The sequence below is a fragment of the Mauremys reevesii genome, linkage group 27 (genome assembly GCF_016161935.1).
Source record: "Mauremys reevesii isolate NIE-2019 linkage group 27, ASM1616193v1, whole genome shotgun sequence".
NCBI classification, from domain to species: Eukaryota; Metazoa; Chordata; order Testudines; family Geoemydidae; genus Mauremys; species Mauremys reevesii.
Window position 1 is genome coordinate 4,121,469 of NC_052649.1, and position 20,888 is coordinate 4,142,356.

Consider the following 20,888-nt stretch of genomic DNA (forward strand, 5'->3'; position numbering starts at 1 on the left):
GCCTATGCGGCCCCTCGTCGAAACCTGCATATAATTCATTAAAAAAAACTGCACATGTATAATACATACTGCTGTGGGGAGCGCAGAACTTGGCTTCCTTCGTTCTTCCAAGGCAAGATTGTCTATGTTTTTTTTTAAAAGAAAGGTACAATCTGAAACAGTTTATGCAATAAATGCGTTTATCACAGGCGCTGGTTCTGATCCAGTGTTAGTGGGTTTACACCTCCATTACTCCATTTATTTCATCGGGGTTATTGCTAATGTACACAGATCGGAGGTCAGAATCAGGCCAGCAGCGTTTGCCGTTGCTAGAGCATTGAACTTTTCTTATTTTTGCGCTATGTCTTGGACAATCGGCCAAGACCTTGAATTTCTGTGGGGAGTTAATTAAGAAAGTTAGATTATTGCAAAAACCAATGGGAACAAATATGCACATACCAAGTGAGACCATTTCTCTGTGTGAGTCTATTAGGGACTAAAATCTACATAGCGCCACCACAAATATTTATACTGGAATTTAACACTTGTTTCATTTCACAGTCCAGCCATCGTAAATACACAATGGCCTGCCCCAAAAGTATTAGAATTCTTTTTTGCTGACATGCTCAATTCCAGCTGCTCGTGACTAACAACGGTGGAAAAAACAGCGAGGTGATCCAGAAAAAAGGCAACATCATGGAATGCAGGACGAGTCACCCCGCTTTTTCTACAGCGAAAAACTTTCCGAGGGGGGATTAGTTTTAAAAATACAATTATTTACTTATTGGTTCATTTATATAGTCCCCATCAGTATGAACATTGAAAAAAATATAAGAAAAATTCATAATAGGAGGCCAGGTCGTCTTCTTCAATGTGCTAGGTACCGTTTGTATGGGCCATATGAGTATATATTTAATGCATGTTCCAGTTGTATGTCTATTTTAATAGTTATACCATAGGTGTATGTATATTTCTCTCTTTGTATGTGTGGCTCAAGCTAATGGATTGGTTAGGTTACCTTCTCCATTCAGTTCCTTTAACCCTAACTTCCAAAGGCAGGGTTAAAAACGTGTAATTGGGAAATCAACGTCCTGTTAAGATTTAGTTCTGCGTACAGGGAAGAGGTCTGCCGTCCATGATCAGATATACATTCCCGCCCTCTTCACAGCTCAGATCCCTTCTCCTTTGCCCATCAAAGATTTCATGCAATAAGCCTTTCCTAAAAAACCCAGTAACATCCCATAATATTATTGGGGAGGTTAATAATAATTGTATTGGAGTCACAGCGCCTGGAGGCAGAGACAAGGAGAAGCTCAACTTTAGCTACAGATGTTTGCTTTTTGGGAGGGGAAACACCCCAGTCCTCTGGAAAAAAAAATCAGTAAAGTTTCCCATTAAAATTGACACCATGGGGATGGCCCTAGCGGTCATGTCCACCTCGGATTGGTTCGCTCACCGGAAGTTGCTCGCAGACGCCTTTTCTAGCAGATAAGTCAACTGCCAGAGACCCTTTTTCCCTTCCCCCAAAAGTATATTTTGTCACAGCCTCAGCCCCACAGACCCCGGTGCAGCTCCTCGTGCAGCCTACCCTCCCATCGGTGCTAGTACCCAAAGCAATCAGTGACAGCTGCTTCTCGGCCCCCATCTCCCCCCCTCCCCTTCTTCCCATTGCAAACTGGGGGGGAAACATTTCCCCTTACCTCCTTTGGGAGTGAGATGAGTCGCCACCAGCCAGGACTGCTGCGGTACCTTCCGCCTCCCTTCCACCCAGGTTGGGGGGACCCGGCAGGGCACGGTGGCCCGCAGCACAGAGATCCCTGTGGGTGCGCACCCAGAGGCAAAGACGAGGCGTCCAGTTTGGGATCTGATGCTGCGCACTATCCAGCCCCCCAGGCAGAGGGGGTCACCTTCTCCAGGCTTGAGTCCACCACCAGCGCCGGGACTGGACCTTGTCAACGCATCGGCAGCTCCTCACAGCCTCAGGTAGCCATCAAGCCAGCAGGTTCCCAGGTGCTTTCGTTGCCTACTGATTTCACCCCCCCTGCTGCTAATGGGCATCGGCGAGGAAGTCGCCCTTCGTCATCCTGCTCGGACACTGTAGAGGGGGATTATGAAGCGTCCATTAGACTGAAACCCGGCTCTGGATCATCTGGGAAGGGTAAAACGGAAGAGCAGCGTTTTTTTCTCCAGGAGGCTCCACTGTTAGACAGGCCTAAAGACGACAAAACATCGCAAGAAATACGAGGTGGGTACAAAAAGAAAAGAAATGCCACTGTATAGCGAAAGAAGGCAAAAAAGCAGGTTTGCAGTCAAAACAAGGTGATTTTAGCCAGACTGCCAAGGAGCGGGGGGTGGGGTGGGGTGGGGGAAGGGGGCTCCCCCCCTCGCTAACACAATGACCCTTTAGTTAAAAAGTAGTTTACAGCACCCAAGCATGCATGCCAGACTCAATTACAGCCCTCATTCCTGAGTGGGCCCATCGGAAAGATTTCAAAATAAAATAAAATAACCCAGCGCTTGGCAAGAATGATTTGTTTTTCGCGATGGCTAGGCGGTACCCTGAACGAAAAAAGCATTTCCCCCCTGATATTCTTCTAGCTAAGAGAGCCAAAGTCACAGGCACACAGGTAAGTCAGTTATGGACACGGTACGTTTGGAATAAAGGTGGGTAGGCGACCAGGGAACTAATTTGGGGGGGTTCTTTCATAACCTGCTAAGCGCTGGTCATTTCCCATGTGTAAAGTCCAAAGAATATTGCATTCTTCTCTTCAGACTTGCAGACACCTGTGTAGGAAACTCCAAGGCAGTTTAGCCACGTGCACTGCCAGTTAGACCTGATCTTTTAAATTATCATTTCGTTCCAATTCTCTGAAATATTTACCTAAAGCCAGTCTTGCCTTCTTTTTCCCCCAGTGTCAGGATCTGAGGCAAAATCCCCACCCCATTTTTGTCTCCCTTCGCGTGTCTGTATTTGGGGGAGAGGGCGGTTATCGTTCCAGTCCATAATCAAACATGGCTTTAAAAAAAAACACAAAACAACTATCGCTTTCGACCCTAGAAATCGAATTAAAATGAAATAACCAAGGCTATGCAAAAATGTGGACTCGTCCCAGCTATTTAAATGCCAAACGAGGACTTTTCTACTGCGGGGTGTATGTGAGGGTGGGGATTTCTTAAACTGCAACCAGGATCTTCATCATAAAAATACCAAATAAGAAATTGTGAGGTTGCACTTTTAATGAACTACCTAGCTGTAACCATGTTCCCTTTTTTTATTTTCACGAAGCCATCCTAATGTCTTTGCTTCCTGATATACTTTTAACGACGCTATTTATGGTGGTTATTTCATTGCTATCCTTTTAGTGGACAAGAAGGGCTGTCTCTCGGTTTAGACTTGAAACTATGCGGTCATTTCAACAGGACTGCCAAGTCCACTTACTTCGGGAGAACTAGTCCGGCTTATGTTCCTCTCCACGTTCAGTGCCGTTTCTCCATAAAGCTTAGATAGGTCGATATACATTTGCTCCATAATTATTGTAACTTTAAATTCAATTTCCTGGCAGTTCCCTACTTTTTATAGTTTTCCACTAAGTGCTGAAAACCGCGAAAAAGACCTCTTAGTGCAACCAGATTATTTAAACAAATTAATCTATGAATTCTTAACTGCGTTCCCCTCGGAACCTAACCCGATGTGGGCAATTTGACTATTTTATTGAAATAGGAGCATAGTTTTCTATGTTTCCTTGCCAGTCATCATTTCTAATTCTTGACAACGGGGAATTATTAGAAAGATTTTAAACCTCTTTCAAAAATATCCCTGGAATCAATGTAACCGGATGAAAGTAATAGAAGCAAAAAAGCCAACCCTGAAAATAGGTAATGCTGTGATCGTTCGATTTATTTTTTTTTAGTAGGTTAATGCCTGGGAAAAAAAGAGTCTACACTATGATCCCTTGAGGCTATGTGTGAAGCAACTAGACTAAAAGTTTAATTTGGGGAAGTTAAATGTGCAAATACAGATTGACTGCTCATTGGATCATAAAATAAGTTTGTTTAAAACATTTTGGTAAGTTCCATTATTTAATGGCAATCAACCTAATGTTTCCTATATTATGCTGTACCTGCTGCTAAATTACTTTTAAAGACTTAGCCACTGTGCCAAAATACTCTACTACTAATTAAAGAACATTTCAATTGACTGAGTCAGTAACTTTGCAGCATCTGCAGAGACCAATAAAGATTTAAAAATAAAGTTTGGTTGAGTTTTTTTTCTTCACACTGAGAGCTCGATCCTGCCAAGCACATGAAAGACTTTACTCACGTGAGTTGTCTAAGGGATTGTTCATGTGACTAAAGTTCCGTGCTGAATTTAAGGATTGGAGTTCACACGATAATCAATTTAACCCCAACTGCATTTAAAACTCAATTATTTGTGTTTAAATAAGTCCATGTTAGCCACAGAAACAAGGCTATTGAGCGCTAATACATTAAAAAGAAAGCAGCAAACAAAACCTGAAGGATGCTGCGGCTGGAATATAGTTTAGTGTTTGTGCCTTGCTACAGAGGAATATTTTTTGTTATCTTCTTTACAAAACGTTCACTTATATTTAGCGTCTGCGGACAATAAGAGATGTATTTTGAGAAAAATCTTAACTGTAATGGAACCACGTCCATAGGTATATATATATATATATATATATATATATATATATATATATATATATATATATATATATATATATATATTAGTGTCTGAAAAATTCCCCTCCACAGTTGGGAGACCTGATTTTGCTCTGCAGTACAAGGATCTATATCAGGGAGAGCAGAATTTACTCCTACATTTCGATTTGCTTAATTCTTCAGATCCTGGGGGGCCGTGATCATGCTATCATGACATATAAAGTATGGGTCGGATTCTAGGATTTTCTCTCCAGAAAATGACTCAGTCTAGAAATGATTTTAGTCCCTGGAAACATATTTACTGACAGCTGTTTTTCAATATGTTCAGGTGTATGCTGGACGGACCAAAATGGCGTGTCGAATGGCTTCCTATTGTGTTCTTTGACTCCCTTAAATGGACACCGTCGATTTTTTTTTAAATTTACTCTTTTCTCTGAATCCTGTTGACTTTCTATTGTTGCGCCTATCTCCTAAAACGACTAAAAGACATTAGACTGAGAATTTTAACTGGGCGCATTTGACAGCAGCAACTTGTGTCTAGTCAGATTCACTTTTCATAGTCAGTTTCTCCTTTGCTTTGTGGGAAACTTTTCCACCACAGGAGGTCAAATATTATTGCTATTAATAATAATACTTAATAACATATTGTTAACATGTAATTGTAAAACCACAAAAAAATTGGCAGGGGGGTTCAGGAGCAGGTCTAATACCTGAAGCTACCTTTAGCTCTTTTCTTTAAAAAATGACCATAAATTACAAAGTGATGGTGTCTCTTTCAATTTTGCAAGGATGACATTGTATCTTCCCCCCCCCCTTCATTTTTTTTCCCACCACTCTTTTATTCTGGTACATGTTCACATAAAGGTGGGGTATGACATTTTATACTGGATATGATTTTCACTGGTCCTCGGAGTCTTACATAGCCTGTGGACATTTCCAGCCAATCGCTTTCTCTTCTAAATTTCGGAGATGAGGCTGAGTGGCGTCATTATCTCTGATCATCGTTATTTCACTGCGCACCTTGTATTAATTTGCTAATCGCCATTTGTGATGCTGCGGTGTTAGTCTTTGAGTCTGTATTGCAAGACTGGCCCTCGCAAACTGTGATGCATTTGCTTATTTTATGTACGTCTGAACATCAGTGAATTAATAATATAATAAAGTGGCTTGCGCTGGTAATAAGAAAAAGGTAAAAATATGCAGTTGTGTAATATAAAGGCTTCTGGTTTTAATTTAATTCCTGGGTGGCTATCTCATGTAAAACTGCTTGTGACTGGAAAATCTTGGTTATTCCATGCCGTACAGAAACTTTTTTTAAAAGCATAATTCAATTTCGTTTATCTTGGGTTTAGAACAGATACCTGAGTTCAGTGAAAAAGGAGCTAACAGACTGTTACTGACAGTCTACATTCAAGAACCTTCCTCTGAATTTGGTTCGCAGAGAGCTAGTTTTGATTTTTAAGTGGACAAATTAGTCGCTTTTTCTGATTTTTTTTAATGAATAGAAAATTAATCTAATTTTGTCCAAGTCATTTTCTTTCTTTCTTTCTTTCTTTCTTTCTTTCTTTCTTTCTTTCTTTCTTTCTTTCTTTCTTTCAATCAAAACACAGTTACACATGTTTGTCTTATACTTGGCAGAGGATACAAAAGCTGAACCTATAGCTGGCAGCTGGCTGACTGCAAAGGGTGGAAAGGAAAAAAAAGAAGCCCTTATACTAAATACCAGACGCTGGAGCTGGGAAAGAAATTCTTCTTTATGTATTTGACCAGAGAGCGCCGCCTAGAGGTCAGACGAAGTGTCAACTTCACAGATTAGACAAGTCAAAATCTGGTTCCAAAACCGCAGGATGAAACTGAGAAAAAACGACTAGAGATAATAGGGTGCTACCAGAATTAAACAGCTCAGTTCTCATTGTGACAAGTGACTAAATAAAACCAACGCAAATCAATTTGAGGGGAAGAAAGGGAGGGGTAATATTTATTTATTTTGTTGTTATCGCGGCTGTAAAAATGTTAAGGGGTTTCAAATATATATTTTATTATCTTCTAAACCATGTGGTTAAGAAATATTCCGACGTAGGGTTTTTTGTTTGTGAATCATCCTTTAGGCTGAAGCAGAGATAAAAAAATTCACTCTAATGTAATAGCCCCGCTGACATTTCTTTGGAATGGAGCTCGTAGAACAGTAGACTGTAAGGGGTTTTTTTTTAAAGCCAACTTTTTAATCTTATCCATATAAATGCGATAAGCGCCTTCCATATGTAACACATTCTGGTTGAAAATATTTCACCACTCTTACGGAACTGATGACAAATACTCCCAGAGGCTATTTCTGATGGATGGGGACCCTGACAAACAGTTGTTATAACAATATTTCAATAACAACATAGCGTCGTGAAGGTCTACATAAAGCACAAGGAAACTCATAATGAGAACTTGAGATTCAAAAGCATATATATATATATAACAGAAACATACACAGATATACAGATATTGATATATACGCATACACTTTCATTTCCCCTTGCCTATTAATTATGTTAGCACGTATCTCTTGATGAGTAGAAGTTGTCCTATAGCTAAGATATCCATTAGCTATATGAGTACTAGCTGGGCTGTGACGCCTAAATTTAAAACATTTTGAGGAACTTTCGCAACAGCCAGAAAGGGGGCGGGGGGAGAGAGGGGGAGTCTCATTACTGTAAAATGTTATTCCAGCTCAAGGATTAAACCCAATATATACTTTATGTAGCTTTAGGATGATTATTATTAAACTCTGCGTTATTTATTTTAAACCTGGTCCTGAAATTATATGGCACATGAAGCTTTGTATTTCACACTTATCTAGGTCGTTTCAGTCTGTAATTTGAGGGGGTGGGTGTCTTTAATTTCCAAATTTGAGCAGCGAAAGCTCAATTATAAACATATTCTTCCAGTTTGTTGTTTTGTATAAGTGGATGAGCTCTCAGTATCAAAGTCACTCTAGTGCTGGAAGCTTCGAAGAAAGGGACTGAAAATGTCTGATCTAGTGGTTTCAATTTTTAAAAAGGCTCTGTAGCAAATAGAATTCAATATAGACATTTTGACACGTGTGGGGTGTGGATTATTTGTCAATGAAACGCAAATAAAGTTTGATAGTAATACAGCCTTTTGATTTTTTTCCAGAGTTTGATTTAAACCTGAACCTGCTCCTTCTCTGGTGCGCAGTCATGACTGTGGTCAAAAGTGAAATGATGCATTTGAAATAAAAAGTACATCTTGATTTTAAATCGCAGTCGCCGCCAAAGATGTTTACTAATATTTTTCCCTCTGTCTTGTAATTTTCAAAAAGAGGTCTAATATTGCACAAAAATAAAAACCTAGCATGCTTGATATTCTGATCCTAAGTTATTTCCCCTTTTATAATGTATGGTTGGATGGTGGTGTTGTGGTGTTTTCTTTTAAATCTGTGTTTTCTTTCTCTTCACCGCCTGATGTGATGTAAACTGTTTGAAGTTGAAGTTCAACAACATGGCTAAGTTTTATTGTATTTCCGGTACAATAGATTTATACACCACCCCGGCCAGTCTTTTAAAGGCTTTGCTAATGAAATGAAGCTAAGTTATAGTCAAGTTTCAGGCTCCTCCCTGCGTCTCTTGAACTCGGACTCGTTGTTGTGGTGCGTTTGGTTTGTTTGGTTTTTCTTCTAATGAACTTTTAAACGCTAGGAAACTTTAGAAACACGGCTATCTTTGCTTTATGGCCTTTCGAGTGAGTTGGTTTATTTATTTAATCCACTTATAGAAGTATACAGCACACGAGGTAAGACATTTAATTTATATTTTATGACATTTGAAAAATGATGGCAGCGGGAAAACTGAAGTAGAAAATTTCAGTGTTATATATTTTGAAAGGAATCTATATTTAAATCGTTTCATGTGCTTGAAAAGTTCTAAGAGTCTTCTAAGAATTAAGGAAATCTCACAGAACCTTGAGCCTCAGCAAAAACTCCTTTTTCTGCTGTTATCCAACCATCTTTCCTCACCCTCTCCTCAGCTTACTAGGTGTAATACTTCCCCTTTATAAAATTGGTAATTATTTTATATAATCACTATAAACACATCATTTATATATTCAATGCAAAAAAAAGGACAGGTTCCTTAGAGTTGCTAAATTATAGCTATAGAATAGATGTGGTGATGCTTTTCCTATTGCTTCCATCGATTCAAACTTTGAAAAGATTGGATCAAGTTATACTTACTTTTTTGGGGTGTGTGAAAGAGAAATTAATTATGATTTTTGATGTCCAGAATTCACTGGTTTTATGTTATTGTTATTGTAAGAAGGAAGTTATCCAAATACTTGGGGTTTTTAAAACAAAAATCTGATTATTCAAAAAATATTTTCACATGGAAAAAGATGCTTTCAATTGCTTTTATTAAAAGCTTGAGGAATTTTTGTGCTCTATTTATAGCTGAGATAATCGTTTGTTTCTCAAAGTCAATAGTATTTTACTGTTTCCTCTAGTCTATTTGTAAACTATTTGTAAACTCCTGCAGGACAGATCCGTTCTAGACACTGTACATAGGAAATAATCTGAATAGATATTTCGTGAAATCGTAGGGGTTTTTTGTCTTTGAAAAGATCCTTTTGTTGCTTTTGTTTCCTAGCAACTGTTTTCTATTATAAAAGTTCAGATTGCAAGTGATGTCAAACAAAATGGCCGCCCAGGCGCCTTTCTTGGTAATTTTAGCCTTTGACCCAGGAATGAACTAGAACTGCTTTGTGAATTAGGTAGTTTCATGTTGTTGGGGTTTTATTTTTAAACACAAGAACATAAAACTACCTGATTTACTCCAGTTATTCTCCTCGATTTTGTTTATTCAGGGCAGTTGGATCAGAGGAAAATGATAGGTACGTTTATTTATTTATTTATTTATTTATTTATTTATAGCTCAAGCCATATTAACGATTTTTTAGCATCTAGGGGCTAAGCAAGTTGGCAACAGTCCCTATTAGTTTTGCAAAAAATAATAATAAAAATCAGAGATTATGTATGCAGGGTTGTTGGGTTTTTGTTTTTTTCAACGTTCTATTTCAGTGCCATTTTGCAAGAATGTATAGGGACGCACAAAACAATTAACAACTTATGAAGGGCTCCATCCTGCTCCTGCTAAATCCAGTGGGATCAGGATCCGTTCCCGACAGGAGACTTCTTGAAAAGATATTCTCTAATTTCTTCATGTAGATAAAGGGAAGGAAGTTGTTTTTTTTTAATAAAAAATCCACATCTATGCTTAAATTATAAAATATTAGTTCAGGGAACACGCTAAAATTCCTTCCAGTTTTTTTCAGTTGCCCCATATTATTAAGTTATGTACATTATAAACCCTCTTCTAAAAATGCATACAACTATAACTTTCTATTTCAGTTATTTCACTATGATCAGACATAGTTTGAATGATAACGTGCAGTCGGTTGTCTGTGAGTTTTCCTGTTTCTTATCTACCTAAATTCGAAATCGACATGATAGCTACTATCTGAGTTTAACATAATATGGAATATATAAGAAGCTACTTATGTACTCCAGATGCTATACAACACACTGGTATTTTCGATACTGGTAAATGAAAAATATTGGTACAGGTGGGTACACACGCGCCTCCATGTGTGGCTGTAGATAATTTGCTTTCATTTTCGTAGTAAAACAAAAGTTTATCGTTTAACTTAAAACATATGATCTTCAAATGAAACTAAACAAGAATAATGCATGCAAAAGTGTGTAAATACAAGCCTTCCACTGTGGTAGAAATATTGGTCAAAGTTATTTCTCGGTAACCTAAGATATTCCACGTTAGTAGGCTCCTAAAAACTATATCTATATACTATGTAATGATATCAAAGAATGGAAATACCTTTCTGTATATCAGTTTATGAAATGAGCATAAAAGTAAATATTATATCGTCTGGGACCAGATTTTTTTTTTACACTCACACTTTGAGTTTCGAATTACTAAAGTTAGAGGTGATATACAAGCTTCGACTATCATCTGCTATTTCTTCTGTAGCCGAGGGATTGCTGTGAATTCCGTTTATTCTAGGGTCGGAATGGTAAAAAATGTTTTATAGCCTTTAACCGAGGGCATGCTTTATCCCTGCAACTAGTGATTGTTGTAGGCAATGTGCCCATCTTCCCTATTAAACTAGCAGCCATTGAGAAAAAAAAAGAGGGGGGGGGGAAGTCAGCATAAAACGATCTGCATTCCATACTTTTAACAAGTTCTGTGAGTCTTTCTAATAGAAACAAGGTGATATTTATATTATCACCAGAACATCGCGCCGGAAATGAACAATCTTGCAAAGTTAATAATCAGCGATTAGGTAATAGTATCCCCATAAGGCGAACACTAACCTGTCTTGTAAACGCATGGCCTCCAGATTTTGATCTCACTTGTATCAATGTAAAGACAGCAGCAAGGTTCATTGAAGCTGATGGAGTTACAGGGCTCTAACTGAGATCAGAATCTGCCCCCCCCCCTCCCCGGTTGAAAACAGAACTGAGTCTATTTCCCAAAGGGCGGTGGGAAGGAAAAAGGGGAAACATCCTATTTGTGAATTACAAACTAGTTGCCATGATGCATCTGATTTGCCTGGCTTACATCTGAAGCGGTTTGTTTTCTTTTCATTCCAAATCAGAAGGATAAGAGCGACTTCACCTGAAGAAGCAGCGATGTTGGGATTGCTACAGAAAGCTCCGTATAATAACTGATTCGTTTCCAAAATGACATCGACTCCTGCTTCCCCCCCCCCACCCCGCCACAAACACGAATGACAATGAACAACAACTGTTAAATGCAACAATAAACCCCAACTTCTTTCGCAGCGTTCCAGCCTGCCTAAAATTCTCTCAACCCCATTCAGTATGAGTCTAAGCTGTTGGCAAAGTGCTGTAAAAATAGCTATTTGAAAGGCACCCCCCTCTTTTTTTTTTTTTGCAGGGTCTCATGCCATAGATTTTATTGAAGCAATTATTTAACGACCTAATTCTAGTGTGCTTTTCTTTTCCTTCTGTCCCTGAGTGGAAGCCACCGGCCTTCTCTCACTCCCAAGGCTTGTTAATTCCATTTCCCTCTTCCCCTCCAGTAATATGTTTGGGTCCCAATTATATCCCGGGTCCCAATTCGGATCCCCACTAACCCAGCAGCCACTCTACTGAAGTCAATGGAGTTCCATGCGTGTGAAAATCCATATGCAACCAGAGGAGACGCAGACCCCCACTTATTTCAAACAACTTACAATATTATTTCAAAGGGCGAAAGACTCCAGCATCCACAATACTGGTTCAAAGCAACAATGCCACTTTATTTTAATTTTCTTTCCCACAGCTTGTCCTTTAATAGGCACACAAGGTTTTACTGTACCAGGGGTCTCAATGGGTTATTAACTGCTAAGATCACAAACCTCATTTCGGATTGTGTTTTTAGCCAGAGTAAAGTTTCGTTTCTTGGAAAATTGCCCACATGTGTAAGTTGTTTTGCTTCTCTTCAGACCAGGATTCCCCCCCCCCCCCTCACCACTTGCGGATTTTGAACAGACGGCGGTATTCAGACTCAGAGGCAGCACAGGAAATGGTAAAGGTAGATCATTCTGCTTTTAGGCTACAGAAACTTATTTCACTTTTTTAAAGAAAGGTTTTACTCTTCAGGACCTTTTTGATGATGATGATGATGATGATGATTTGCTCTCCTCATGAGTTTTGCAAGCACCCCTGACTGAATTTCCTTTCATAACCTCTTAGACTTGTGTACATGTAAAAATTCTGTTTGTTTAATGCTGAGTTTTGATTTCTGTTTCCTGTCTCTTTTTATTCCTTTTCAATCAGTTATTAGCTTGGTTATTATTATTTAATGCTGAATGTTCTTCACAGCTGCAGAATGAACGCTAGGATATTTGGGGTTATCTTGGAATCTCGCCCTTCAATCTCTCGATAGCTATGAAGTTCACTCCCAACTTTTTATTCACTCTATGTTGCCCTTATCTACTGAAAAGAAAAACTACATGACACAGTGAATTTCTCTTAAATGAAAGGATAGGATACATATTGTGCACAGACGCCATATTCTCCTCTTGGCTCAGAAATCCTGGATCAAATCCTACAATCCTTATCCAATTCTGGTTTAAGATAAAACTGCTATTGAGGTCAATGGTTGTGTTGTTTGTTTGTTTTTTGCCAGAGAAAGGAATACCGGATCAGAGCTTTTGTGTCCGCAGAACTTTTCCATCTTCTTCAAGTGGATGTTAAGGAAGAAAAATCTCATGGAAAAAGGTGCCATTTCTAATAAATGACAACAACAGTTTTTTTTCTTTTTCTTTCTTTTTTTAAATAGTGGTTAAATATGTTTCCGGTAAGCAATGGATCATCTGTTTTTTCTTGTGCCAGATCTTATAAATCAGTAAAATGTGACTGTTACACAGAGTTACAGTCTGCGTATTTAAAACACACTTTATATTTGTCTGTTTTCAGCATAGAACTTTCAGCCCAAGTAGCTGATTGTTCAGGGTGAAATTTGGCAGATGTGTATTTCAATGGGCAGAGCTATTTAGAAATTATTTCTTCCCCTCCCGCAAACAATAAATATTATTTATAAATAGCATCTGGGTTCAAAAAGCTTTGGCCCTCCAGTTCAAGCACAAAATATTTAACATTGTTCCTCACAGCCAAAAGGATTTGGAAAGTTTGGCAGGGATGTTGAAAACAAAACAAAACAAAACAAAAAAGCTGCTCTTTTAGATTTCTGGGAAATAACTGTTCCCAGTTCCGCTTCCTGTATCCAGTTCATAAATGCACAGCTCTAAAATGAATCCAGCTAGTATATAAATCAAGCAGAACTTGTACATCGTCTGTGCAAATATATCAAAGTTGCACCAATGCAATTTACATGGAGAATCTCGAATTAGGTCAATTTCTCTTTTGCTTTTCCTGGTCCAAGTTATTTGCAAAGCACTTAACTTTTCATGCAGTTCTTGGTGTGTGCCGTTATTATTATTCAATTCTCTAAAATGTACGCCAAACAAAACAGCACACACATAAAAGTGCATCCCCACAACAGATAGAGTTGGTATTAAAATATAGCTGTGAAGAAGAACACAGACTATCCTCCAACCTCCCAGCCCCCGCAAAAAGGATACAAGAAGATGAAATATGGTGGTGTAAATTAAAAATAAACCACTGGACAAACAGAAACCTCCAAAGTAGCCAAAATAGATTAATTCTGCAGCTCTCCTTGTGTGGTTTCCATTCACTAGGGATCGCAAGACCTTTGGATTCTGTTTCAGAGTTACACTCTTGCAGCCTTTTGGGTTTTAATTTATATACTACAGAAAAGTATCTACTCAGCAGCTGACATGCGTCATAATTATTTATAGGAGGTGCACTAGGATTTTTCCAAGAATTTCCAAGAATATTTATTACAGGTAAGACATGCCCAATTCATCTTGCAAACCCAGAACAGGTGTTTGGCTTCAATTAATGTTCAATAGGTCCATACACACTTATTCACCATCACCACCACCGCCGTGGCTGTTTATCCATCATTTATATCATAAACACGCTCCCACCAGCCAACCAAGTTTGAGCGGCACAATGCACTTAAATCTGTCCACTCCTTTTCAAGCTATCATAACATTTGGAAAGTTCCTCCGAATCCGTTATGAGAGAGAGAGAGAGAGTTTTGGAAATCATTCCTGGGAGGCAATAAAGCTGAGAAAGATGACAAATGCGCAGCAAGCTCGTATTTCACTTTTAATAACATGAGGGGTATTTTCATTTCGGAGCCTCTTCGACTCTTAGGGAAGTTTAAAAAAAAAGCAAGGATTACCCAAGGCGTTTCACACAAACTCTTTTTGTTATTGGTACACACTGGAGATTGTTCCTGAAGGAGCCCGGTCCCGCACACTTACCCAAGAGAATAACTATGATTAGATGAGTAGCCCCATGGAACTCAGTGGGTCAGAATTCTGTTCTTCCATCGATTTATATCCAGTTGGAAATGGAGTTATTTCGGATTTACCCTGATGTGAGTGAGGGCAGAATCTGAACCAGTGGGACTCCTCACCTGTGTAAATGTATTCACGGCACTATTTCAAGATCCCAGACCAGTAGATGTGAAAAATATTATAAAAGGGGCCTGCAGACCGGGAAAGAAATTGCGCTTTTGTTGTTATTGCCAGAGGTATGTATTGATGTGATTAAAAATATGAAATACAGGATTGAATATTTACTATCCTTACACACCCACCAGCCCGATTTATTTTAGAGAAGAGCCTAATTTACTAACAAGAACTCATCTAGAAGAAGACACATCCAGGAGATTTAGACATATGTCATTCTACACATTCTGTAGCTGACTTGCATAAGACACATTTTATAGGAATTAAGGGGAAATGTAAAGGCTTGGAGGTTGGTTTTTAAGTGCCTTTAACATTTTCCACTAGTAAAATGCCTTTGTCTTAGAGATATTTCACGCAGATCTATAGCTCTATCTCCATCTATATAGTAAGAGAGAGAGAGGAGAAAGATTTGTTTTGTTTTCTCTTAATTTGAAGAGGGTCACTTAATACCCAATATCTGATTATTAGTCCTCTCCTAAAGACATATCAAATATACATCACTGCCAATTTAGAAAATATTCTTAATGGGTAATATTAGCAAATTAGATTCTATTAACTTTAAAAATAATTCTGTGTTAGGAGAAGAACTCTAGAGAGATGCAAGGAGGCAAATCCATCCAGACTGTAGCTCAGATGAAGTTCCGGGGATAATTTTTCACATAGTCACAGTAGAATTGAACCGACATTTAAAATCTTAGTGTAACCCTGTTGGAAAGAATGCAGCTCATGTAATTTGGCTGGACGGACGCTGTTTCCTCTGCGCTCCAGACTAGTGAGTAGCTGTATCTCGTTAAAGCCTGTTACTCATTTCCTTAACTATTAGCAAAAAGAAATCCACCCCATTTAAAAAAATCATGTTTACATACAAGTGGGATATTTTTTCATATATGTGAATGTGGGAGTGGGGTAGGGTGGGGAGCCATAAGCTGCAGCCTAAAATGTGAAAGACTCCTTCCCCCCCCCCCTTTCTTTTCCACAGGCAATAAATTCGAGGCTATAAAAATCAAAGAAAGCTAATGTAAGTGTTATTAAACTATTTAACCGTCCCAAGTATAACGGGTTCTGTAACAATGCAGGATCCGTGCCACACTGTATTTTACTAGCCTTGTAAAGTTAAAGGAAAGCTTCTAGGTTCAAGCGGTGTATGCGACCATCTGAGCCCTAGCAACACACTCCTGGGCTTACACTGGTGAAGCACAGAGACATACATTCTGACTTTTTCCATGTTAGACAAACCCAGCTATAGACAATGGAGGTATTATGGTCCGCCCGACAACGTTATGATGTCCGATACGTTACAATGACATTTGAAATTTCAAAGATACGCCGGTCATTTTCCTGTGTTAAGAATCCAATTTTTGACCCATTCCAGACGGGTCAGTGCTTTATAACCAGCCCCATCCCTCGTTTAACAGCGCACGAATCTCTCTCTCGCTAATAACTAACTTTTTGGCCGAATTGTACATATTCTCCGGCTTGTCACAGTTGCACATGGGTAACTGAATGGCCAAGAATTGCTTCCCTCTCTCTCCCTTCCCCGCCACACGGCGGTTATTAAAGCCAGAGAGATCCGCGTGTTGGTGCTTTTCCCCGCGTTTATGTTTCAGAAGCAAAATGTAGGAAGGCGTATCAGCCCCGCACTGTATGTTTCGTGGCTTTCTAAACTACTGACGTTTTGCAACATTGCATAAACATAAAACAATCCATCCTTGATATGGAATGCAAGGGCGAATGACAGCGCTGTTCAGCCCCCTCGCCTTCGATTGATTTACGCCTCCACTGACGCTTTATCAGGCGCACGAAAAAAGTTTGACCAATCATTTTGCTAGGAGCTCACAACACAGCAGCCCAACTGTACTTTGTTGGCTAGGAAGTTGGAGAAGGGGGTAGAGTGCAAATCTAGATCTGTCCTATATATATAGATATATATATAATTTTTTTTCCCTTCATTGAACCGTGCTTTGTATGATGTCTGAGAATGTCCATTTCTGGGACTCTTAGCAATTATTATGTCGACTCTATTATAAGTCATGACAGTGAAGATTCGCCTTCAGCTAAATTTTCAACTGGGCAATATACAGGTTCCAGGCAAGCTGGACATAATGAGCATCTAGAATTCCCCTCTTGTAGTTTCCAGCCAAAACCTCCAGTTTTCAGCGCCTCCTGGACTCCTTTGAATCCACATTCTTCTGGTACCCTTCCTTCGGTCTATCATCCATATATTCAACATCAAAGCGTCCCTTCTGATAGCAGGTATCTACGAAGCTGGTTGGATCCAGTGCCCAGAACAGACAACATACCCGGACAGGGATCAGTTAAATCAGAGCCTCTGCTGGGGCACCCCGGGGAAGTCCATAAACCCGCAGCACAGGAGTACAATTTAGAAACTTCTGCTGGAAGGGAGGCGATCGTTTCCAATCAAAGGCCCAGCTTCGAGGACAATAAAGTTTGTGAAGGAAGCGAGGACAAAGACAGGCCAGATCAAAGTAAGTTATAAAAGTGAGGAAGTAAACAGTATAAAAGCTGAGGCGGTGCCATAAAACGGGACAATGCAAAGCAAAGTTGAAAATCATGTCTGAAAGAAAACGCTCAGATTACTGGTGCCAACCTAAAGGGCAGGAGAGGGTGGTCGTGGAAAGAGGTGGTGGTGGTGGTGGTAGGGAAGAGAATGGCATTGCTTTGATTAAAACTCCTTAAGCAGTGTCGAAGCCAGAGCAAATGCAAAAAGCTTGGTCAAATCTTCCTCTTTGCTGCCATGCATTCAAAGCTCCAAAATCGTCGCTTTCCTAGCAAAGGGTGATGTTTGTGGGGGAAGGAGGGGAAAACGGAAATATTGGGAGGAAAGGGAATGGAGGCTGAAAAGTGGAATAAAGCCGAGGGAGGGGGTGAGAAAAGAAAAAGGTGGAAGAGTTCACGTGGAGAAGTAAACAGCAACAATGTCTATTTCATGCTAGCTGCTCTTATTTACCTTGAGAGATCCGAAGTTGACGGTCTGCCTCGTTGTTTCATCTGTCACGTTGCCTCTTTTTTTTTTGTTTGTTTGTTTGTTTATGAAATGTAACGGTTGGGTCTGAATACTTCAGAACCACGCTTCCAAAGAGGAAAAGGGGGTCGGAACTTAATTAGGTCTTTATTTGTACTGGAGCAGATTGGTGAACTGTTAAACCAAATCATGTGCCTCTTTCGTGAATTGTTTTCTGAAAAGTGGAGCAAACGCTTGCGTTTATAATACATGCATCTATCTCTAGATATAAAGCTCCGCATTTATATGCACACACACGCACCGCTTTAGATACAAAACAAGGACATTCGAGCAAAATATCACGCGTGTTAGCTTCTCGCTAGCTCCTGCTTCTTTACTGTACCTGAAAGGTAAAGCAGGGCTCCTCTCAGTCTAGAAAGAGGAGGGTGAAACCAGTCAAGATTCAGCACCGTTATCAATATTTTGCACGGAATGCACAGCTTTTTAAAACGAACTTGACAGCCCAATTCATAGTGTATCCAGCAGCAATATTCGCCGAAGGAATATCTCTCCAGCACGTTTCGCATGTGTAATTACACATTGATTTCTCCCCCCTTCTTAAATTATCGTTATTATTTTTTTTGTTTGCAACGTATAACAGATATTGCAATTGCAACTACGTGATGACAAATAAAACTATACATTCTCCCGGTGTGCAGTGGTGGCGTTATGTCTATCAGTTAACTTACCCCGTGCACAAAAAGAAAGTCCTATTCTATTGTACTGGGCAGAGATCCAGAACAAACTGCGAGTGAGGTGAATGATTTGGGAGAATTACAGAGCCCAGGCTCGGTGCTCAATGTCCCTGAAACGGAATAAATACAAATCTTGTCCAGGACAGCGTTATGAAGGTGCAGGTATCCACGCTAATAGGCTACTCTGTGGTTTCTACGGTACGTGGTTAAGACGCAAATTTTGTTTTAAATAACAGTTTGATTTTGGTGGAGGTTGATAGAATGCCAGCAAAAACTCTGTAACAGGACTGGAAGAGGGAGCTGTTTTTCAGAGAGCATTCCCACTGGCTGTTTCAATTTTTTGAAAATATTACATAATAAGGAAGCTAGTGCCGCCACAAGATTTTCATTTATTTGTTGGATTTTAAAATCATTTCTCATTGGCTTTCCTGCTTAAAGGATTGTACAGAGTCACGAGATCAACCTCTTTTCCTGTATAAAATGTCATGTTTTTTCCAAGAAGATCTTTTATGAAGAAGAGCCTCTCCGTTGCTATTAAAAGATAGGTAGCAGGACTAACGGTATCAATTATTAACAGCTTTCTTCCTCTTTAATATTTAATTCTGCATATTAGATCAAGTCAATTACATTAAGGAAATAGCCGTGCAAATTTGTAAGATGCAGTACTTACCGTGGGAGAGTAACAGGATTATTTTTAAAATATTCAATACATTTCCTTTTACGTAGAGGAAACATTCTGTTGGTGTGTTGTTGTTGTTGTTGTTGTTTTAATATAATACTCCATTTAATTTATCTTAAGGTTTATGGCTTTATCTATAATTTCAGAAGAGGCAAAGGAAGTAAAACAGAAGAATGTGATCTGGTCATAATCTTTTCATTTTATTCCCCCAAGTAATTAGTAGAAGTGTGCAAAGCATTTCTCCCCCAAAAAAATATTTCAGCACACCTTCTCGGTGACAAATTCACCAGCATGCCTTTGGCACCTAAAGTTAGTGTGTGGTTAATGCGAATGGTCTGGGATACTGTATTCAGACTTTCTTTCTGATCTTTGTTCCAAAGTCTTTTTGTCTCCACCTTGATTAGATGAAATTATTGGGAAGTGTTTATAAAATGTTCTTATTTCCAATGCCACGTTAAGCGGGGAGGGGGATAATGCACAGGTAACTTTGCTCTTTTCTATTGCATTACTTACATTTATAATACAACTGCAAATGCAATTGTGTTTCTGGAGAACATTGACCAGAGCCCACCGAAGTGATGTTTATTGTATTACGACTATTGCTTGGCACTTAGCAAAAATAGGCATGATTTAGTGACGCCTTATTCAGAAGTAATCTATGTATTTCTTAAGTACAATGCAGATAGGAATGGATATAGTCATACGTATACACACATATCTGCAAAATATGCCTATAGATGCATAAATGACTCTCTGTCCATCTACAGACACACGTGTGTGTGGATTTAGGCACATATACACTTACATGCATCTATACACGTATAGGTCCCGATCCTGCAAACACTTTAGCGCGTGCTTCATTGTACTACCTTGGAAAACACTGGGGCCGCTCCAGGTGGTCAAGTTAAGCACGTGCGTAATTGTTTCCAGGATCGGGGTCCTATACATCAGCCATACGCACAGGTGTGTGGATAGACTTTTGTGAACATATATGTTTTTCACGTAGCCTTTTCCCGGTAACTCATAACTCAGTGGACATTTATTCATATATATATATTTGATGGTATTATTGATTAAGACCATTCTGAGAAACGAACAGGATACAGAGTATTGATCTTGCTGCTTGTCTTTCAGCCAACCCAGCGGCCAACTGGCTCCATGCCCGCTCCTCCAGAAAAAAAAGATGCCCTTACACCAAATACCAGACCCTGGAGCTAGAGAAGGAGTTTTTGTTCAATATGTACCTCACCAGGGACCGTAGACACGAAGTGGCCAGACTCCTCAACCTGAGTGAAAGACAAGTCAAAATCTGGTTTCAGAACCGAAGAATGAAAATGAAGAAAATGAACAAGGAACAGGGCAAAGAATAAGATACAGAAGGCAAATGCCATGCTCTGTCTCACAGCTTACTCGATATTTATGGGTGATAGCTTCCGAACTATACTTATGATGATAAATAAAACATGGGGTGTCTTTTTGGTTCCACCTTCGCAAGCCGGAAGTTTATAATTTTTTTTTCTTATTGATGCCAGTTAGAAAGCTACTTATGTGAAGGTGCAAATCCTGATTTAGGACATATTCTGGGTTTTGTTTTTATTCCTTGTTTTTTTGTTTTATTTTGTTTTCATACAGTGTAGACATAGCAGGGCCATAGGCTGTGTTGTCATCCGGATATGATGCCTCT

The 20,888-nt window shown here is 39.3% G+C and overlaps 2 protein-coding genes and 1 long non-coding RNA gene across 4 annotated transcripts; 2 read left to right on the forward strand and 1 right to left on the reverse strand.

The window, feature by feature from the left end:
* Positions 1–217: 217 nt before the first annotated feature.
* Positions 218–2,753, reverse strand: LOC120392307. The gene is made up of 3 exons (XR_005591660.1): positions 2,690–2,753; positions 1,680–2,191; positions 218–373 (listed from the first exon to the last, which is right to left on the reverse strand). It is a non-coding gene; the product is annotated as an uncharacterized LOC120392307 (long non-coding RNA).
* Positions 1,520–7,928, forward strand: LOC120392306. 2 transcript variants are annotated; one of them, XM_039517030.1, is made up of 2 exons: positions 1,520–2,224; positions 7,825–7,928. In XM_039517030.1, the coding sequence occupies exons 1-2, from the start codon at positions 1,696–1,698 to the stop codon at positions 7,905–7,907; spliced, it is 612 nt and encodes a 203-aa protein (XP_039372964.1). In that variant the 5' UTR covers positions 1,520–1,695; the 3' UTR covers positions 7,908–7,928. The 2 variants fall into 2 exon arrangements, with proteins under 2 accessions (XP_039372964.1, XP_039372963.1); XM_039517029.1 differs by lacking the exon at positions 7,825–7,928 and adding an exon at positions 4,988–5,696.
* An 8,858-nt stretch (positions 7,929–16,786) lies between these two features.
* On the forward strand, positions 16,787–20,749 carry HOXB9 (homeobox B9). The gene is made up of 2 exons (XM_039517028.1): positions 16,787–17,294; positions 20,339–20,749. The coding sequence occupies exons 1-2, from the start codon at positions 16,787–16,789 to the stop codon at positions 20,572–20,574; spliced, it is 744 nt and encodes a 247-aa protein (XP_039372962.1). The 3' UTR covers positions 20,575–20,749.
* The last annotated feature ends 139 nt before the right edge of the window (positions 20,750–20,888 follow it).

Coding starts and splice junctions, on each gene's coding strand:
- LOC120392306 (XM_039517029.1), top strand. CDS start 1,696: ATGAGTCGCCACCAGCCAGGACTGCTGCGGTACCTTCCGCCTCCCTTC. Junction 2,225..4,987: donor AACATCGCAAGAAATACGAG/GTGGGTACAAAA, acceptor CAATATGTTCAG/GTGTATGCTGGACGGACCAA.
- HOXB9 (XM_039517028.1), top strand. CDS start 16,787: ATGTCCATTTCTGGGACTCTTAGCAATTATTATGTCGACTCTATTATA. Junction 17,295..20,338: donor CAAAGACAGGCCAGATCAAA/GTAAGTTATAAA, acceptor CTTGTCTTTCAG/CCAACCCAGCGGCCAACTGG.